This window comes from Lithobates pipiens, unplaced genomic scaffold (assembly GCF_037356315.1).
Source record: "Lithobates pipiens isolate NorthernLeopardFrog02 unplaced genomic scaffold, aLitPip1_a1.2 Scaffold_3, whole genome shotgun sequence".
In the NCBI taxonomy this organism is placed as follows: Eukaryota; Metazoa; Chordata; class Amphibia; order Anura; family Ranidae; genus Lithobates; species Lithobates pipiens.
Genome location: NW_027507790.1, coordinates 240,057,247 through 240,076,828, shown reverse-complemented (window position 1 = coordinate 240,076,828; position 19,582 = coordinate 240,057,247). Strand labels below are relative to the sequence as shown.

Genomic DNA, 19,582 nt, shown 5'->3' with positions numbered 1-19,582 from the left:
ACCAGATAGTGTGTTAGGACTACAGAACACCTCCCTCTCTCCTCCACAATGCAAGGGGGAGGTTTTCTGTAGTTCACAGAGAGATCTGGAAACAATGCTAACTGATAACAGTCCATCAAAGGCACAGAATACCTTCTCTTCTCCATAACATCATCATGCTTATATTGATGCATCCGTCTCATATTTATGATTCTAGATGGTTTTTATTGCTCTACCACCCTGACATAATGCCTACCCCATTTGGGGGACTGTGATGTATAATATTTACTTTCTGTGTCATGTTGGTGACTATCCTCAATCCTCCACCCCCCCCCCCTCTTTTTTGCATAAGCAACCAGGGATGGAGGTGCAATATTCCCTGTTGCGTCTCATTTAAAGTCCCAAATATTCCCTTTTTTCTTCTCCATAACATGGCGGAGGTGTTCTGTAGTACATAGAGAAAACCAGCAACAGTGGTAACTGATAATAATCCGCGTAGTCAGGGAACATGGGCAGTTATCACCAGGTGCCTGGCAGTGGTATATTTAACAGACCAAAAGGGAGCAAATACAAGAAGGTCAATGTTGGGGTTTAACCACTTGCCGCCCGCCCTATAGCAAAATGACGGTGGCAAAGTGGTTTCAAAATCCTGACCGGGCGTCATATGAAAATAAAAACCATAGAGGTGATCAAATACCACCAAAAGAAATCTCTATTTGTGGGAAGAAAATTATAAAAATGTCATTTGGGTACAGTGTAGCATGACTGCGCAATTGTCATTCAAAGTGCGACAGCGCTGAAAGCTCAAAATTGGTCTGGGCAGGAAGGTGTTTAAGTGCCTGGTATTGAAGTGGTTAAATACTGCACTATAAGCATGTTTATTCAATCATAAAAAAGAAAAGCCTAAAATACACTTATATATATAGTTTATTAAGAGCATTAAATTAACAAATATACAAACATCATGATCACCTGAGTCCATGTAGAACAAGACACATTTTTTTTGCCTTAACATACTGAACAATGTAAACATCACTATGACCTGTTGTTGGACTTTTTGTTGTTGCACAGCTGTCAGTGCTGAATATATACAAAACGAATGATGGACAGGAGTGTATTTATAAAAAAGAAATTGCCTAGCAGCTCACCCTGTGAAAATGCAAATGGGGCAAAATAAAGATTGTTATTTGACTATTACCTGTGATGGTTAGTTTTTTAAAAAAATGGATTTAAAACAGGAAATACCACATTTGGCCACTAGATGGTGCTAAGTACTATATGAATTTATTTTACTGTAATAATATTTCCTGGGCTGGTGGATTTTTTTATTTTTATTTATTTTAAACGGAAAATACCAGATTTGCCCACTAGATGGTGCTAAGTACTATATGAATTTCCTGTGGAAAGGGAATGCAGCTCCCTAAGCCTCCAGACCTTCACAGGGGCTCCCGCCCTACTATGAACTCTCAAGTCCAAGTCTGTAGAAACATGAAAGGTCCTGGACTGTCGCACTCCATAGAAAGGCATCTTTGTTATGAAAAGTAAAAATCCAACGTAACAGTCAGATCAAGTAAGGACAAAACGGGGATCAATAACTGATGCGTTTCGCATCGTTACATGCTTACTCATAGCTAAATTAGACAAGAACCAACTGTCTACATAAGAAGGGAAATTAGATGAAAAATCTACCAATCAGAACATAGCAATTAGGTGAACACACCTTCTGGACAATTGGTGCTTGCATTTCCTATAATTCTTAGCACCATCTAGTGGCCAAATGCTGTATTTTCCATTTTAAATTAATAAAAAATTTACAGTATGACCAAGTCAGGATACAGCTTAAAGCGGAGTTCCAGTCATTTTTTTTTTAAAGATTGCTCTGTAACTGTCTCAACCTGTAAATTAACATTTCTAACATGTCATATTTTTTGTGGTTTTACTTTCTTTAAAAATAGTTACTTACTGATCTCGGAAGCAGGCAGGTTCCATTTTAGTTGTGGGCATCTGAAGCCCTCTTGCGTTAATTTCCTGGATTTCTGTGCCGCTGTCTACCCAACATGCACCACCAACACCAAATCTCACACATGCCACATGCTCAGTAATGCCATATATATATATATATATATATATATATATAGTGATAATGTGTAGCCCGTGCTGAGACTGTATAACATTGGGGGTTATTTACTAAAGGCAAATCCACTTTGCACTACAAGAGCATAGTGCACTTGGAAGTAAAGTCGCTGTAGATCCGAGGGGGACATGCAAGGAAAATAAAAAAAACAGCATTTTAGCTTGCACATGATTGGATAATAAAATCAGCAGAGCTTCCCCTCACTTCAGATCTACCCCTCAGATTTACAGCAGCTGCACTTCCAAGTGCACTTTCAGTGCAATTTCAACTGCACTTTGCACTTGTAGTTTTCACTTGTAGTGCAAAGTGGATTTGCCTTTCGTAAATAACCCCCATTGAGCAGACTTGTAATGTAACTATGTGCAGGGAGAGAGAGGAGCTGTCAGAATTCATTGGTGATGTCGGGGGTAGGTGGGACCGAACAGCCTTCGAACACCAGCCAATTATTGGGCTTCTTAAGAAAGGGGGCAGAGCCGCATACATGTAGCGGCCCACCCTAACCCCATCCTATTGGTTGGTGTTCGATAGCTGCCGATCCCGCCAATTCTCCCGACATCACCAATGAATTTTCGACAGCTACTCTCTCCCCCTGCATACGCGAGATTTCGACAGTAGGCGACTCACAAAGAGTCATGGGATACATGATGCCGCTATCCCAGGAACACTTGCGAATCGCCTAGTGACGCAAGGAGGAAGTAATGTTAAAATACAAAAAGCAGGTATTTAACAGCAAAAAAAAAAAAAAAAAAGGTAATTGTGAAAACTATGAGCTAAGGGCATGCAACACAGCCAAAGAGAAAAAAATGGGTGGAACTCCGCTTTAAAAACATTTTTTTTGGCCCATTTGCAGAAAACGAATGTACATGCACTTTTACTGGGCAGCTTGCTCTGTGCACTCTATAAAGAGAGTTCCCCTGTCTGTAAATTGCCCATGCTAACACACTTAGCACTCTTCTCCTTCCATGTATAGTCTTTATATTAGCTAGGTTGAGGTGATGCACTTGTTTCTTCGCTGTTTTCTGACACTCCGCTAAGGGGAAGCTTCCTTCTTCTTATGCTGCGCCCGGTGGAGATGAGGTCACCGTACCCTTTCTGGTGGGAGAAGGCATACGCGGAACGGCGAAGGGAGGTGCCGCGCTGGATTGTTCCGGCTGCTTTCTGTGGTAGAGGTTCTTTCACTCTGTACTTCTCTGGATTTTTAGCAACCTTCACAGGAAAAAATATTTGACATCAATTCAGAAATAAATTACAATTCATGACTGTCCACCAAGAGTAAAGGACACCTTGAACTGAATATCTAAAGAAACTAAAACGAAACATTCAGTGCATGCATGTTTATAGAAGAAACTAAAGTCTATGGGTGCAGAGAGAGATCTCTCGGTGGGCAGAGATGTGATCATTGTGCATTTCTGGACCATGGGGATCTATCTTACTGACTTGCCTGAGATACAGATGTGTCGTAAATGGCAAACCATTGCATGACAAAGGTCCAGGGACACGGCTCAGTCCCATTTTTCCATACCTCCTGTAAGTTATACCACAGAGAAGCACTTTTCAGCATCTTAAGTACATCTCTAATGTTTAAAATCCATCTCCACTTATCTCCACCACCACCAGGGGTTGCCACTGGGGCCATTCAGGTACACACTGATGGGTATCCAAAAGGGGACGAAGGGAGGAAAAAGATAATATGAATCCAAAAGAGGGGGATCGTTCCTACATAAATGTCCTACACAAAACCCTGCATTCCCAAGGGGGTAACTCAGTCTAGGGCAGCATTACCTCTAAATATCTCCCATGGATAACCAAATGGGGATCTTATATATCAGCATGTACCCCAGGCCTGACATAGGGAGCAGAAGCTGGCCACAAAACTTTCTCCTTTCATTTATCTGAGGATGAACCTCTGGAGGTGACAAACCAAGAAACAGTGCTTTCCACTAATATCAGTACAATAAGGTAAATGGGGGGTATGTTGGACACTAAGGCCGCGTACACACGGGCGGACTATCCGTCCAACTAAGTCCGTCAGACAATCCGACAGACAGTCCGTCCTACTTTTGAATGAACAGACTTGACCACACACGACGAACAGACAGTCCGCTGAAAGCTTGTGCGATGACGTGTACAGCACGTACGACGGGACTAGAAATACGACGTCCAATACACTGCAATGCAACCTTCGGCCGTGTAAATCCTTTCTGAGCATGCGCCATACTTAGTCCGTCCAACTAGCCTACTCACGAGCGGACTGTCCGCTGAAACCAAGTTTGGACGGACAATATTACGGAAAATTCGAAAGACTTAGTCGGCCAGACTGTCCGCTGAAAAAGTCCGCTGAAGCCCACACACGAGCGGATTGTCCGCTGAAACACGTTTCAGCGGACCAAGTCCGTCAGACAGTCCGCCCGTGTGTACGCGGCCTAAGACAATCAATATATCTTGACAACAAAAAAAAAACACAAAAAAGGAAGAGAAGTTTGGGTCTGTGCATAAAACCTATAGTTGCAAACATTTTCAAATGCAAGTAGGCGAGTATAGATGGGCATAGACTTATGGCACAATGGGGCTCTGGGCAATGTAGCAACCCTTCCTCCCTTTGGTTGACATTGATAAGGAATGCAAAGAAACACCACTCCATTTACTTTGTCTGTACTGGCATTGCCCCATTGAACACCAGCTGACTACAAGTACACCCCCACCCCATGTAAAGTAACAGGCAGGTATTCAGCTTTGATCAATTGCACTATCCTAATGGTTTATTGCAGGAACATGAGGGTTGTAGTTAGGCCCACTGGACATCCACCAGGGCCTGGGCTCTTGCCTAGTTTGCCTTGTGAATGATCCAAATCTCTTGATGAAGTACCTTGCTGAAGGAAGTTGAAATTCCATGGGCTGCTATAATAAACAACAGGGTCTCATACAGCCAACCTGACAGGGCCCCCATCCAAATAAACACAGTTTACTATGCTTCAGTTATGAATGAACACTGTGAGTGATCAGTAGTTTGTTCATTCAGGAAAGCAAGGTGCTGGTAAATACTGTATGATGTATGATGGTGCAGGGAGAACCATACAGGGGATCAGTTCCAGTACTTGCCCCCCCTTCCTGTCAGGTCACTCACCCTCCCTGCCCACATCCGATTCACCCTGTTGTCTGGGCCCCCCATGCTGGCCTGGACCCTGTACATGAGGACTGGCGGTACTCCTTATCTACGGCCCTGGACTCAGATATACAATAAGGGCTCATCCATGGCTTGGCAATTTGGCAACACAAGGCAACACACCTTCTCAATCTGTGGAGAGATATGGTGCTATTCATTGTACCACTCTTTATTTATTTATTTATTTATTACTATAGTTTTGATGTGACTGACCGGATAAGGTAATGACCATCTTATGTCTAAGCAGCGGACCTTTTTCTTAGAACTGCTAATGTATTATGTATTACTTTGGGCTGCTTGCTAAAACTTACATACCTTGTCGCTCTCAGAAGGCTTGACTATCTTCCACAAAAACCTCACTGCCAGCTCAGGAAGAAGGCATATGCCAGTCGCTAGAATGATGATTAACCAGATATAGGGTTGTCTTAAAGCATTGTTGATCACCCCTGGCATGGGAAAAAGAAAAAAACATTTTTGAACTTCACAAAACCATTTGCGTTTATCCCTATTTCAAAAAAGGAACAAACTTTTTACACAAGTGCAATGCCAATGTCTAACCAGGCAATCTTTGTGTTTCTGTGCAGCTAATCCTTGTTCTGTCATAATCCCCACTTTTCTGTGCAGAAAATCCCTGTTCTGTGAATATCCACATTCTGTATAGCTGCTGTGACTTTTTGTAAGCTAACAGATATTTCTTTAAAAGTTTCAAGTCTGCATTGTAAAGAATGACCTCTGCCTGAACTCTAATGCCGTGTACACACGACAGATATGTAACACTAGGAATGGTAATGGTAAGTTGACGGATAGGGTAGGAATGTGAATGCCTTAACTGTAGATGACTAGATTTGACAATCCTGGTTGCGCTGTCAGTGTTCTGTGCACCAACTCCAGGTTCCAGGCCCCCTGAAGTGGTTCCCTCCCAGAACTGGAAGTCCCCCCTGCAGAATTTTTTCCTTTTATTTTATACTTATATATATAGCACCTCACAGGTTGCTAGATAGTGAGTAGGATGTGTACAAAGAGGTTTTCGTTAGGATAGGCAAAATTACAGGCTTAGCTAGCAGCCAAGTCTGTCTGTTTTGATCTGGGTTGGGAGTGACACAGTGTAGAGCTGGTGACTCACATGCAGCATCAACAAGACCTCCCACTTCCTTACAGAGCCTTCTAGAATATTCTGGAGAGGAAGGAGGAGAGAGGAGGTGGAGCTGCTTGGGATGTTTTAGGAGCCCTGACCAATCCCTAACTTGGATTGGCAGGGGGCAGGCCTCCTTAAATACTCAGAGTCAGCCCAACTGGGGGAAGAGTTGTTCGGGTAGAAGCTGGAGTGCTAGGCTGTCAATGCCTGGGAGCTCCCCAGTCTGGGGGGGGGGGGGGGGTGTCCTTGGGCCTGGGGCTCGGGTGAGGAAGGACCCTTCTCACAACACACGGAAGTGTCCTGGACAGGTAGCATGAGGGTAAAGATAAGACAGCAGGAGAGCACAGCCAGGCAATGTCTCCAGGGAGGAAAAATAGGTGGCAGCAAAGAGGACTGGTGAGTGACACACAGTCAGGAAGGACTGGGGAGGCATGCTTGAGAGGACTGGGAGGGTGAAGTCTGGGATAGGTGCAGAGCCAGTGGAGTGGATTGTGGTGGCATGGGCAGTGGAGAGAGGCAGCTGCAGCCAGGATGGCTGGCAGGGCCTGAAGGAGTGGTGCCGGGATCAGTAGCGATGTGGACAGCTAGCACTAGGACTACTACAATTTTTTTCTGCTACACCAGAGGGGCCCACGGTCCCTGCCTGCAAAGGGGCCTGGCTGAGCAGTGTCAGGCCTACAAATCAGTGCTAGCTGGTCAGAGAAGTGCAAACAAGTGATGTGCTGGAGGTGCTAAGGAGAGATAGTCTGCAAGCAAATGTGCTGGAGCTGAAAGGGGTTATAAACCCTTGTGTTTTTTCACTTTCCTATGCATCAAGATGAAAAGTCCTGCATGCTGCATCTTTGGTGCACTTTTCAAAACCCCACCAAAAACACAGCTCCCCACTGAAATGAATGGAAAAGCATCAAACACATGCCACGGTTGTGTTTTTGGACAATTTTTGGTCAATATTTCACAGGTGCATGCCAACCAGAAATTGCACCAGAAACGCATCATAAACAAATATGAATTTTTAATGAGTTTTTTTTATTTATTACGGAGCAGTGTGAAAGCACTCTAACCATACCTGTCAACGTTGAGGTAATTATCTGATGCATTCCTTCACTGTGTAAATCGTATGTAATTGAAAAGTATACTACGATGGACCCAATCACTGAAAAGGCAAATAAAAAGCTCCAGAACGACATTATTATTGCAATCTGCAGATAAAAACATAAGTCAGACATTAGCAAGTTCATTTATATCTTAGGAGATTTTATTTTATCAAACCCTTCACTCTCTATAAGTTTGCAATGATTATATGGATGAAGCTTTTTTGGCCATACATCTGTTGTGGGTCACATGGGGTGCACTTTCTTTTGCTCTCCCATGACCTATAGTCAGATGATAGCAGGCTATTGCCCAACGTGGGAAGCTGCATCTAGACATGTGCATGATGGAAAAAATTGTTTAGTTTTGTTTACATCTAATTACAGTGAAACTTTGGGTTGTGAGCATAATTTGCTCCGGAAACATGCTTGTAATCCAAAGCACTTGTATAGCAAAGCGAATTTCCCCATAAGAAATAATGGAAACTCAAATGATTCGTTCCACAACCATTTATTCAGAGGTCTAGGTTTATAGTCCATATAAAAAGGATTATAGCAATGTGATAGGTTGTGTAACCATAAAATGTCCATCCACAAATGAAAGCCTCCACAAGAAGATTAGAAACAAAATCCAGCAGGAGCTCCAGAGGATAAAAGAGAAGAGAGGCGACTCTAAGCCCTGTACACACGGTGGGAGAATTCGTCGGAATGTGTCCTATCGGACCGTGTTGTCAGATAATCCGACTGTGTGTGGTATGCATCGGACTGATTCCGTCGGAATATCCGTCGGACCCAATTTTCCAACTTGTTGGAAATATTTTCAGACCAACTGGTTTAATCGGACATACTCCGATCATGTGTAGAGTATTTTGATCGGACCAAGTGCCACGCATGCTCAGATCAAATTCCTACATCAAAGCTATTGGCTACTAGCCTGAATGTAGTCCCATCGTAACGAAATTACGTCATCACGTTCTGAATGATCGGATTTTTCGACAACTTAGTCCGACCGTGTGTATGCAACAGTTTCGGACAAGATCCGACGGACAAAATCTGACGGATTTGGTTGTGGAAATCTCCAACTGTGTGTACAGGGGCTAAGTGTAGCAATATGGTTACATTTAATGAAGGTACAACATTTTGCAACTCACATGGTTGATAATTAAAACAGGCACATCTAAGTATGCAGGCATCCGGGGTAAAGCTGTCCAAATAGACCATTCTCCGCACCGCCGGCTCTCACAGCTGTCAGTCTGCAATCGTGACCGGGAAGACTACGCTGCAGCGATCTGAAAGCGAGGATTGAATCGCTCGTGGATCGCAGAGTGGAAGATATGACAATGGCGGTGCAGAGGATGGTCTATGTGGTACTCATATGTAGCATTCCCTGAGCGCTCCCTATCCACTTACTTCACATTGCCTAGTCCGTTGCTAGATTTGGGGAGCAGCTTTTTTAGTTTTAGTTTTTTTTTTAGGTTTTACACATTTGGCGCGAGGTTCACTTACTTACAAATTTGGTAGCAACCCAGTCTAAACTTCAGGGTGCTACATATAACCATATTGCTACACTTAGAGGCGCCCCTCTTTCTTTTATACTCAGTTGTGAATTGACACCACTTGTATATCAAGACATCACTTGTTTATCAAGTCAAAATGTATGAAAACATTTTGCTGATCTTGCAAAGTGCTCTCAAACCAAGGTTTTACTGTGTTTGCACTTAGTTAAACTTGGTTGATTCAATCGATTTGTATTCGGATTTCGTTTTATGCCTTCTTTTAGAATTTTCTTAGATTTTTTTCGATTTGAAACTTTGAATCAATAAATTTTGAATCAAAAATTTTATATATGTTTTTTGATTTGAATGCGGCAAAGTGAACAAACAAAAGAAAAATGAAATTTTTTTGTATATTCTTTGTTTATTCATTTTTCTTTTTACAATCAATAAACAAACATTTAACCAACAAACATGGAGAGAAAGAGAAGGAAAAAAAAGAGAGAAGAATAGCGGGCTGGATTTAATGCCCTCTCCCTTCATGATAAAGAAAACTACAGTATGTACTCCTGTTCACTGTGTATAATTAACCCATGGTTCCCATTTAGCGTGGAACTCTTCCAGTCTATAGTAATAGATTGAAAAGTCTTCCATTAATGATTATAACAACTCTTTAAATCGTCTTTAGCTTAACAAAAACAGTATTATTTCAAAATGGTACTAATAACACACACAGTCTTTGATTTCAGAAATATGGTTACAGTTCGGATTCAAATGCAATTCGATGTGAAATTCAATTCGAATTTCAATTCGAAATTTGGAAATTCGGATATATTTCGTTTAGTTATTCGGAACATTTGGGAAACTTTGTTTATACTGTAATTCAGGTATTCGGATATATCCGAATAGCTAAAAATGTTGTCATAATATTCATTATAGCAGCATAGGGATGAGTATAGATGCAGTATTAATTTCTGTACAAACCTATACTTCTCCTTTAAAGAAGAAGTCCAGGTATGGATAATTGATATATAACTACATTGGAAAAGCTCGGACCAGTGTAACTATGTATATATCATAGCTGGCTGAACCCTCTGGATTGGAATAGTGGTCCCTAAACTGCAGCTCTTTGCTTGTCTTTACCTGTCCTTGAGGCACTATTTCTCCTTCTGACACCAACCATGGCTGAATAGTTCTTGCCACTGACACCAACAATGGAGCACTATCCCTCCCAGTGATACCAATGATGGGCACCCTTCCAACCTCTGACACCAATGACAGGGCACCATTTATTCCACTCTCAACAATGATGGGGCACTATTTTTCCCCACTGACACCAATGATGGGGCACCATTTCTCCCACTGACACCAATGATGGGGCATTATTCCTCCCACTGACACCAATGATGGGGCATTATTCCTCCCACTGACACCAATGATGGGGCACTATTCCTCCCACTGACACCAATGATGGGGCACTATTCCTCCCACTGACACCAATGATGGGGCACTATTCCTCCCACTGACACCAATGATGGGACACTATTTCTCCCACTGACGCCAATGATGGGGCACTCATCAGGGTATGGCTATGATAAATGAAGCTCACCAGGAGCCAAAAGTGATCCTCATAGTGTAGTAACTTTATTAATGCTGCATAGATACATAAAAACAAAATAATAACATAAAATACTTACATTGGAAGTGTCAGGGCTGGCTTAGCCCTTCCTTCTCTGGGCTGGCTGCTCAGCTGTCGGCTAATTGCCAGCTCTCATCTCTCTCCACAGTTACCAGTTGTTCCTGATCATGCTCGTCTAACCTGCCTACTTAAAGCTGTCCAGCTCACTTCACCTCTGCCTTCGCCTTGGTCACATCACAAGAAACCATCTCCTGCGGTTATGTTTAAAGACTGGCTTGCTGACATCCCTTCTGGCTCCTTTTCCTGCTTGCTGTTGCTCTATGTGGATCCCTGACTTCTGGCCTGGCTGATTATGCGATTTGGTTATTGAACTCTAGACTGGCTGACTACTCGATCTGGTTACTGGACTCTGGCTATGCTTTGACTACGCTTTTTCTATTTACCTTTTTATGTTTATTTTATAAACAAGTGTGATTTAATTGTACTTCTGTCTCGGTCTGATTCATGGTTTCTGACAGGAAGCTGCTGTCGACCCAGAATCAAGCAGTAGCGTGACGTCAGCACTAGCGTCTCCTCCTTGACATGTTTCGTCCAATAGGGACCACTTGATAAAGCTAATAAAGTTAATACACTATGAGGACCACTTATTTATCATAGCCATACCCTGATGAGAAGTGTCGCTATCGGACCTATCGGATTTTTCCTTACTGGATGATAGACACATATCCAATGCGTGTATGCTGCTGTAATGGCAGCCATCATTTCTGGTGAGTGTTCATTTCACTGGGACATGGTGGCTGACCTCGGAGCACTTTGTTGGATCCCCTATTTTCACTCCAAGAGGTGCTATTGATGTTTCTTTTTGCTGCACCAGACTTTTCTACTAAAGTTTAATTCTTTCACTGGATTTTGTGCACCAGTCTTTCTTGGAGGACTTTATGTATTTGGACTTGCTTTTCACTCTATACTGTTGTTTTAATGCAATAATTTTTTTGGGCGTTACACATTTCTTTACACAACAACTAAAGTGCAAAACTTTTTTTTGTTTTGCATAGATTGGAGAGGGATTAGAACACCTGTCAGTTTGTATTGCTGTCTGTGTACCTGTTAAGAAGATCCACCCTCTCTTGTCCCGTTTACCACTATCATTGAAAGTGAAAGTAAAAGAGAATCCCATATTTTGGGTTGTCTCCAGAAAAGTAATCGAGGGAAAATCTTCCAATGGGGACACTAGTTCTGGTGACCTGGAAGTCCCCAAAGAAATTCCCTTAATTTGCAGAGATTTCCTCTCACTTCCTGTTTAGCTATGGGAGAGGAAGTGAAGGGAAATCTCCGCAATGGAACACAGATGGCGCAAACAAACAAGTTAGGTTATAGCCCTCCTTTACTCAATCCAAAAGAAAAAAAAAGTTTTGCCTATAGTTCTACGTTAACATGTCTTTCAGATTTTTATTTCTGTCTAAGATTTTCTTTCACTTCCTGTCCCTGTGACACCCATACAGGGAATGGAGGGTGTGGATGTCACAGGTAGACACAGACAGCAATAACAATACTGTCAGGAGTTTTTATCCTTCTTCACTCTAGCAACTCTAGTTTACATATAATTAGCATAAGTATCTTAATCTGTCTTGATATTAGATTCCTATGGTCCCCTGTACAGCAGCACTTGGACTGGGAATGGGAGGGACAGCAGTCAAGGCCAATTGGGCTCCTCTGCATGTGCATCAGTGGTGGCTGGTGGTCAATTTTTTTTTGGGGGGGGGGGGGGGGGTAGGTGGCAAACAGACCTGGCCTCCTCACTCGCACTAGCACCCCCTGAGCGGCTTGTGATTGATCACAGCGGTGATCTGCTCGCCACCCCCCGCCCCGGGGCTCAATAGGCGGCAATCCTCGCACTACTGCCGTCCCCCACACAATCCATGGCCTCCTTACCTTATACAGCGAGAGGTGCGGGGAGGAGGATAAGGTGGCGGTGAACTGCTCAATCAATATGGGATAGGGCTCCTAAGAGAGCAGCTGATTCTCCTACCCCTGGCCGAAAAGGAGGCGGGTCCTGAGACCCATGCTAGAACTCCCAGTCGATCGGGTCTCAGGAGCCACTTCCTTATTGGTCAGGAGGAGAAGCAGGAAGACATTAGCGAATATTAATTTGCTAATGTCACACAAGTGGGTGGGCTCGGGGCGCAGTGCTCTGTGCCCCAGCCCACCCTTTTAGAAGTCAATTAGAGCCTCTGTCTCTAAGCACATGCTTAAAAAAAACAAAAACTCCACATTGAAATCCATGCGTCCGGCACCCTGCATTGAGATTAGGGGCTGGGCACATGGATTAGGGGGGCGGCACCCCTAATGACTGGGTCACCACTGATGTGCATGTTCAAAAAAGGAACATGCCAGAAGGAGGAGAGAGCAAGGTGACACCTTATCAGGGTAATGATGCACCTTTGTTGTCTGATGAGCATGCTGTGGGCAGGGAGGTGGCCACTGCTGTATTCAATAACTAACGGGGAAAGTGATGTCGCAGCTGTGGTATGAGTTACAAAATTGCCAGGAAAAAAAAAATACAAATTCTCTTCCATGCCACCTTCAGTGAGGGGCCTTGTCTAGGATCTCACTATGTCTTTGAGTAAGAAAAGTTTTTCTTGGGCCCACTTATGTTCCTACTCCATGCTAAAATAAACTTACCTGGAAATTTACAATGATAATAAGGGTAGTAGCAGTGGTGAAGGCAAATGTCTGATAGTCCGAGTTCACTTGTCCATCCTCTTTTACCATTTGCCAGAAAGCTCCATATGGGATGAAGAAGATGACAACAGATGTCACAGTGCCATGGAGCAGAGTTAGGAAGAACTTCCAGTAGTTGAAGAGTTGACCTTTCTGTCCGGGAATGTAGAGGCATGGGCACTGCATGCTCACCTTGTCATTGACATCCTTAGGTACAGACAGAAGATACAATAATATGTGTCTTAAACATTGGCAACACATGCAAGCCTAAAAACTGCTAATATGTTAAAGTGAAAATCCAGTTATATACAGGGACTTTGCATTTTCTTTATCATGGTGAGGACTGAGGACTAAAAAAATAAAACTGCTTCAGTTTGTGAATGAACAGAAAGCCGCTCAGCACAGAGCACTTCCTATTCATTAACTGTCCAGTGAAGCCGAGGCAGCACAGAAAGGGACTGAAGAATCTCTGTGTTTAATCCCTTACTTTGTATAAAAAGTGAGACATCAGAGGTCTGTTTAGACCCCTGATATTTCACCAAAGCTCCCCAACAGGCCAGTTAAAAAAAGTAAAAATAAATAAATAAATAGAAAATCTGAAAAGTAATTAAATATAAAATAAAATGACAGGCTCGTTCACATGTGCTTTTCTTTCCGAAAAGCAGTCAGCATTTGGATTGCTCTTCAGAGAACATTTGACAGGTGATTGCGGGGCACTTGCAGAGCAGCGCTATTCATTTGAAGGGGTCTTGTTCAATGAGGGTATAGATTCTGCCATGGCTGCAAAGCACAGAATTGTGGCATTTTAGTGCAAAAATAATTTGATATTTTTTTTTGGGAGAGGGGTGCCCAGCCAAGGTAGGCTGTACGGCCCCCGTGATTTCTAACAGCAGTTCTGCTTGTTATATTTCCTCCTCCTCGATCCCCCCTCTTGACTTTACCATTGAAATCTATCAGTCCTCCCATGCATGCCAGAGTGCTAGGTGTAATTCTAGACTCTGACCTCTCCTTCAGGCTCTACATCCAATCACTGGCTACATCTTGTTGACGTAACCTTCTAAACATTTCCAACGTTGCGCCTTCTTAACAAAATGACTAATTCTCACCTTGGCTATCTCCCACCTCGACTCATGAAGCTTAATTTTCCACTAACCTACCTATATATAGGCTATCCCTCCTCCAGTCCACCATGAATGCTGCTGCTAGTTTCATCCATCTAACTAATCAATCTGTGGCTGCTGCCCAGCTCTGCCAATCCCTCAACAGGCCCAACATATAAAATTCAAAATGCTAACTATAAAATGCAAAACCACCCACAACACTGCCCCAAGCTACATCACTAACCTCAACTCAAGATATCATCCACTCTGCTCCTCTCAAGACCTCCTTCTCTCTAGATCCCTAGTAACTTCCTCTCAGGCTCATCTCCAGGACTTCTGTAGAACCTCTCCCATCCTCTGGAACTCCCTACCCTAATCTGTCAGGTTATCTGCTACCCTGTCTGAGATCGATGAAAACGTATCTATTCTGGGAAGCCTATCTCACCTTCACCTGTACTTTGACTTTCTCCTTCAGTCCATCCCCCCACAGCTATTACCTTTTGTACCACTTCTTCCTTTTAAATTGTAAGCTCCATGGCCAGGGCCGTCCTAGTCCTTCTGTATTGAACTTTAATGTAACAGTACTGTCTGCCTTATATTGTAAAATGCTGTGCAAACTGTTGGTGCTATATAAATGGTGTATAGTAACAATAATAGTAATAATAATCATAATAAATGACCATGCATAAATGTTATCATATTATGTGTGCACATTCAAGCATTGCTAGCATGACTCTGAATGGTAGGAGTAGCTACAACTTCCATTAAAGCGGAGCTCCACCCTAAAGTGTAACTTCCGCTCATTGGAACCCTCCCCCCTCCGGCGCCACAATTGACACCTTTCAGGGGGGAGGGGGGTGCAGATATCTGTACATTACAGGTATTTGCACCCAGTTCCGGCATAGATATCCGCAGAATCTGCGGATATTTACGCCACTTCCTGTGGGAAACACATGGATCCCAGAGACAGCGGGGACCATCCTTATTGTGTAGCGCGACTCGCGCATGCGCAGTAGGGAACCGGGAAGTGAAGCCGCAAGGCTCCACTTCCTGATTCCCATACCCAAGATGGCGGCGGCAGCACCCAAGAGACGATCGAGAGATCGGCTTCGGGTGCCGACATCGCGGGCACGCAGTGTCCTTATTTTAAAAGTCAGCAGCTGCAGTATTTGTAGCCGCTGACTTAAAAAAAAAAAAACACTGAACTCCCGCTTTAAGGTGGGGGAGTCTACCCTCTCCAGACATATTTTGATTTTAGGTCACAATTATTACCTTTTTTGTATTTCTATTTTTTTCATCAGTCAAGTATAATTCAGTCAAGTATAATGCCGCGTACACACGATCGGACTTTCCAACAACAAATGTTCGATGGGAGCTTGTTGTCAGAAATTCCAACCGTGTGTAGGCTCCATCGGACATTTGCTATCGGAATTTCCGACAACGAAAATTTGAGAGCTGGATCTCAAATTTTCCGACAACAAAATCCGTTGTCGGAAATTCCGAGCGTGTGTACACAGTTCTGACGCACAAAATTTCACGCATGCTCGGAATCAAGCAGAAGAGCCGCACTGGCTATTGAACTTAATTTTTCTCATCGTACGTGTTGTTGTACGTCACTGAGTTTTTGACATTTTTGAATTTCTGACAAGATTTGCGTGACCGTGTGTATGCAAGACAAGTTTGAACCAAAATCCGTCGGGAAAAAAAAATGTAATGTACAATTGTGTGTAAGCGGCATTAGAATGCAGGTTTTTACAGTACAGGATTTGCCAATACGCAGGATGTGCCATCAAAAACTTGGATGAAAGACATGGGTGATTGGGTGGAAGGAAGTGTCTGGACATGAAAATTGCCCTCGGGACAAATAGTAGTGGCATAGCTTATTCTGTGAGAAATAAAAGTGAACAATTAAGCTTTTCCAACCCATCCAACACTTTTCCCCATAGGAGCAGTCAGCAGACTGTTTCCATTGCTGCCATTGACATAAGACTATTGTACCAACGGTCAACTGGGTCATGTTCATCTTGTGTCTATGGTCAGCTGAACACACACATTAATCTGTAGTAGCTGTTTAGGCTGGTTTTACATTATGGAACTTCTATTTTCTATTATGATCAGACTTTCCTCTACTATGCTTATTAAAACCAGATAGTTTGGAGGTTGCTTGGCAAACTGAGTGGGTGGTATACTATACCTGATCCTGCAGGCCAACAATAATGACAGGAAGACTGGCATATAGCAGGTTGTAGAGAGTAATGAACTGGGTATCATACACAGTCTAAAAGTAGACAAAAGAAGACAAAGAATTAAACTTTGTTGCATAAAAACATGAAAAAGTCAATCAACGGGCCTCTTGGAACCGATCTGAATATGATCTACCATCCATCCCTATAAACTCTCGTTTACATTATATTGACCTTTTAAGACATGCAGACTGAATTTGATCTATACACCTTTTTTCTTATATACACTATATTACCAAAAGTTTTAAGACACCTGCCTTTACACGCACATGAACTTTAATAGCATCCCAGGCTTAGTCTGTAGGGTTCAATATTGAGTTGGCCCACCCTTTGCAGATATAACAGCTTCAACTCTTCTGGGAAGGCTGTCCACAAGGTTTAGGAGTGTGACTCTGGGAATGTTGGACCACCCTTCCAGAAGTGCATTTATGAGGTCAGGCACTGATGTTGGACGAGAAGCCCTGGCTCGCAGTCTCCGCTCAAATTCATCCCAAAGGTATTCTATCAGGTTGAGGTCAGGACTCTTTGCAGTCTAGTCAAGTTCCTCCACCCCAAAATCGCTCATCCGTGTCTTAATAGACCTTGCGTTGTGCCCTGGTCCATATAATTTGGTGGAGGGGGGATTATGGTGTGGGGTTGTTTTTCAGGGGTTGGGCTTGGCCGCTTAGTTCCAGTGAAGGAGACTCTTAAGGCATCAGCATACCAAGACATTTTGGACAATTTCATGCTCCCAACTTTGTGGGAATAGTTTGGGGATTGCCCCTTCCTGTTCCAACACCAGTTCACAAAGCAAGGTCCATAAAGACAGGGATGAGCAAGTTTGAGGTGGAGAAACTTGACTGGCCTGCACAGATTCCTGATCTCAACTAGATAGAACACCTTTGGGATGAATTAGAGCAAAGCCTTTTCATCCAACATCAGTTCCTGACCTCACAATTTCGCTTCTGGAAGAATGGTCAGACATTCCTATAGACACACTCCTAAACCTTGTGGACAGCCTTCCCAGAAGAGTTGAAACTGTTATAACTGCAAAGTGTGGGCCAACCTGATTACTGAACCCTAAGGACTAAGACTAGGATGGCATTAAAGTTCATGTGCGTGTAAAGGCACGTGTCCCAATAATTTTGGTAATATAGTGTATCTGTATATGATTTCCGTTGCCAGGGCTGAACCCTCCCTGGTCCATGTACCTATTTCTTTTCATGATGGTTTATCTTGGCATATTTCTAATCTTTACTTGACATATTTTACCATGACCTAAGATTTGCCTTCAAAATATGTGATACTTTTCTCTTTTCTGGTCATCATTTATCTGTACTACATGTCACAGGTCTATTCAATGTTTGTATATTATTTGTTTGTTATGCTCTGAAAACTTAACAATAATAAAAAAAGTCAATCAAAATGTCTAATTAGGCAAGGAATTGGGAATGTAATGTACACAGTAGTGACAATTGTAAGCATTTTATTCATTTATTAGCAAAAGCAAAAGAACAGCCCCAGTGGTGAGTTTTGCATATTGTAAATTAACATCACGTCCATCAATAGCAAGGTAAGAGAGAAAAAGAGTGTAAGCGAGATGGTGGGAGGGAAGTACAGAGAATGAGAGGGTTATGCCCTGTACACACAGTTGGATTTTCTGAAGGAAAATGTGCGATCGTAACGTATTGTCAGAAAATCTGATCTTGTGTGGGCTCCATCTGACTTTTTCCATCGGATTTTCCGACGTGCAAAGTTTGCGGGCAGGATCTAAAATTTTCCAACAAAAAAATTCGATCGCATAAATTCCGATCATGTGTGTAGACAATTCCGACGGACAAAATGCCATGCATGCTCAGAATAAACTAAGAGACAAAAGCTATTGGCTACTGGCCCGTTTATAGTCCCGACGTAGGTGTTTGATGTCACCTCGTTCAGAACGATCGGATTTTCCGACAACTTAGTGCGACCGCGTGTGACCGTGTGTATGCAACAAGTTTCGGCCAAAATCCGTCGTAAAAAATCTGACGGATTTTGTGGTTGGAATGTGTGTACAGGGCATTAGACTAGACCGAGAAGAAGAGTGTGTCTTGGTGCACAGAACAATCTGATGTATTGATGCAGTATGGTGCACATTGATGATCTGATAAAGCTGACAACATTTAACACTGTTAGCCCTTGTACACACAGTCAGACATTCCGGCAACAAAATCTGTCAGATTTTGTGCGACGGATTTTATACGAAACCGGTATTGCATACACACTGTCGAACAAAGTTGTCGGAAAATCCGATCGTACGTAACGTGATGACGTTTTTATGTTACGACGGGACTACGTTCACGCTAGTAGCCAATAGCTTTGGTCTAGGAATTTGATCTGAGCATGCGTGGCACTTAGTCTGATCGGAATTCTCTACAACTTTCACCACTTTTCAGCTCTGACCTCTACATGCAATACCCCTCCCCACTTCTCTGCCCCCCATCTTCTGACGGACCAAGTGCCACGCATGCTCAGAATAAATTATGAGACAAAAGCTATTGGCTACTACCCTCGTTATAGTCCCGTCATACGTGTTGTATGTCACCGTGTTCTGAACGATCAGATTTTCCGACAACTTTGTGTGACCGTGTGTATACAAGACAAGTTTGGGCTAAAATCCGTCGGAAAAAATCAGACGGATTTTGTCATCGGAATTTTCGACCGTGTGTACAGGGCATTAGGCTGAAGCACCCAGTCGGCTTTAGTACCTCCCCACACACTGTAGTTGGCTCCACCTCTCTCACTTGTGGGGAGCCTATCCAGAAGAGGTGTCAGCATCTGCACTGCACCCCGGGCACCTGAATCTCCCTTGTCCCCATCCTGAATTTAGTGGAGGCCACTCAGGAGGTCAGACCTGTGGGAGCCATTG

At 43.1% G+C, this 19,582-nt stretch overlaps 1 protein-coding gene across 2 annotated transcripts in view; it reads right to left on the bottom strand.

The window, feature by feature from the left end:
- Positions 1-888: 888 nt before the first annotated feature.
- Positions 889-19,582, bottom strand: part of LOC143941042 (phospholipid-transporting ATPase IC-like) — a 170,382-nt gene continuing 151,688 nt past the window's right edge. For both annotated transcript variants that reach the window (XM_077462951.1, XM_077462952.1), the window contains 5 exons: positions 16,647-16,730; positions 13,314-13,559; positions 7,478-7,610; positions 5,592-5,722; positions 889-3,319 (listed from right to left, as the gene is read on the bottom strand). In XM_077462951.1, coding sequence (XP_077319077.1) covers positions 3,092-3,319; positions 5,592-5,722; positions 7,478-7,610; positions 13,314-13,559; positions 16,647-16,730 — 822 coding nt within the window. In that variant the 3' untranslated portion in view covers positions 889-3,091. The remainder of the gene's footprint in view (positions 3,320-5,591; positions 5,723-7,477; positions 7,611-13,313; positions 13,560-16,646; positions 16,731-19,582) is intronic.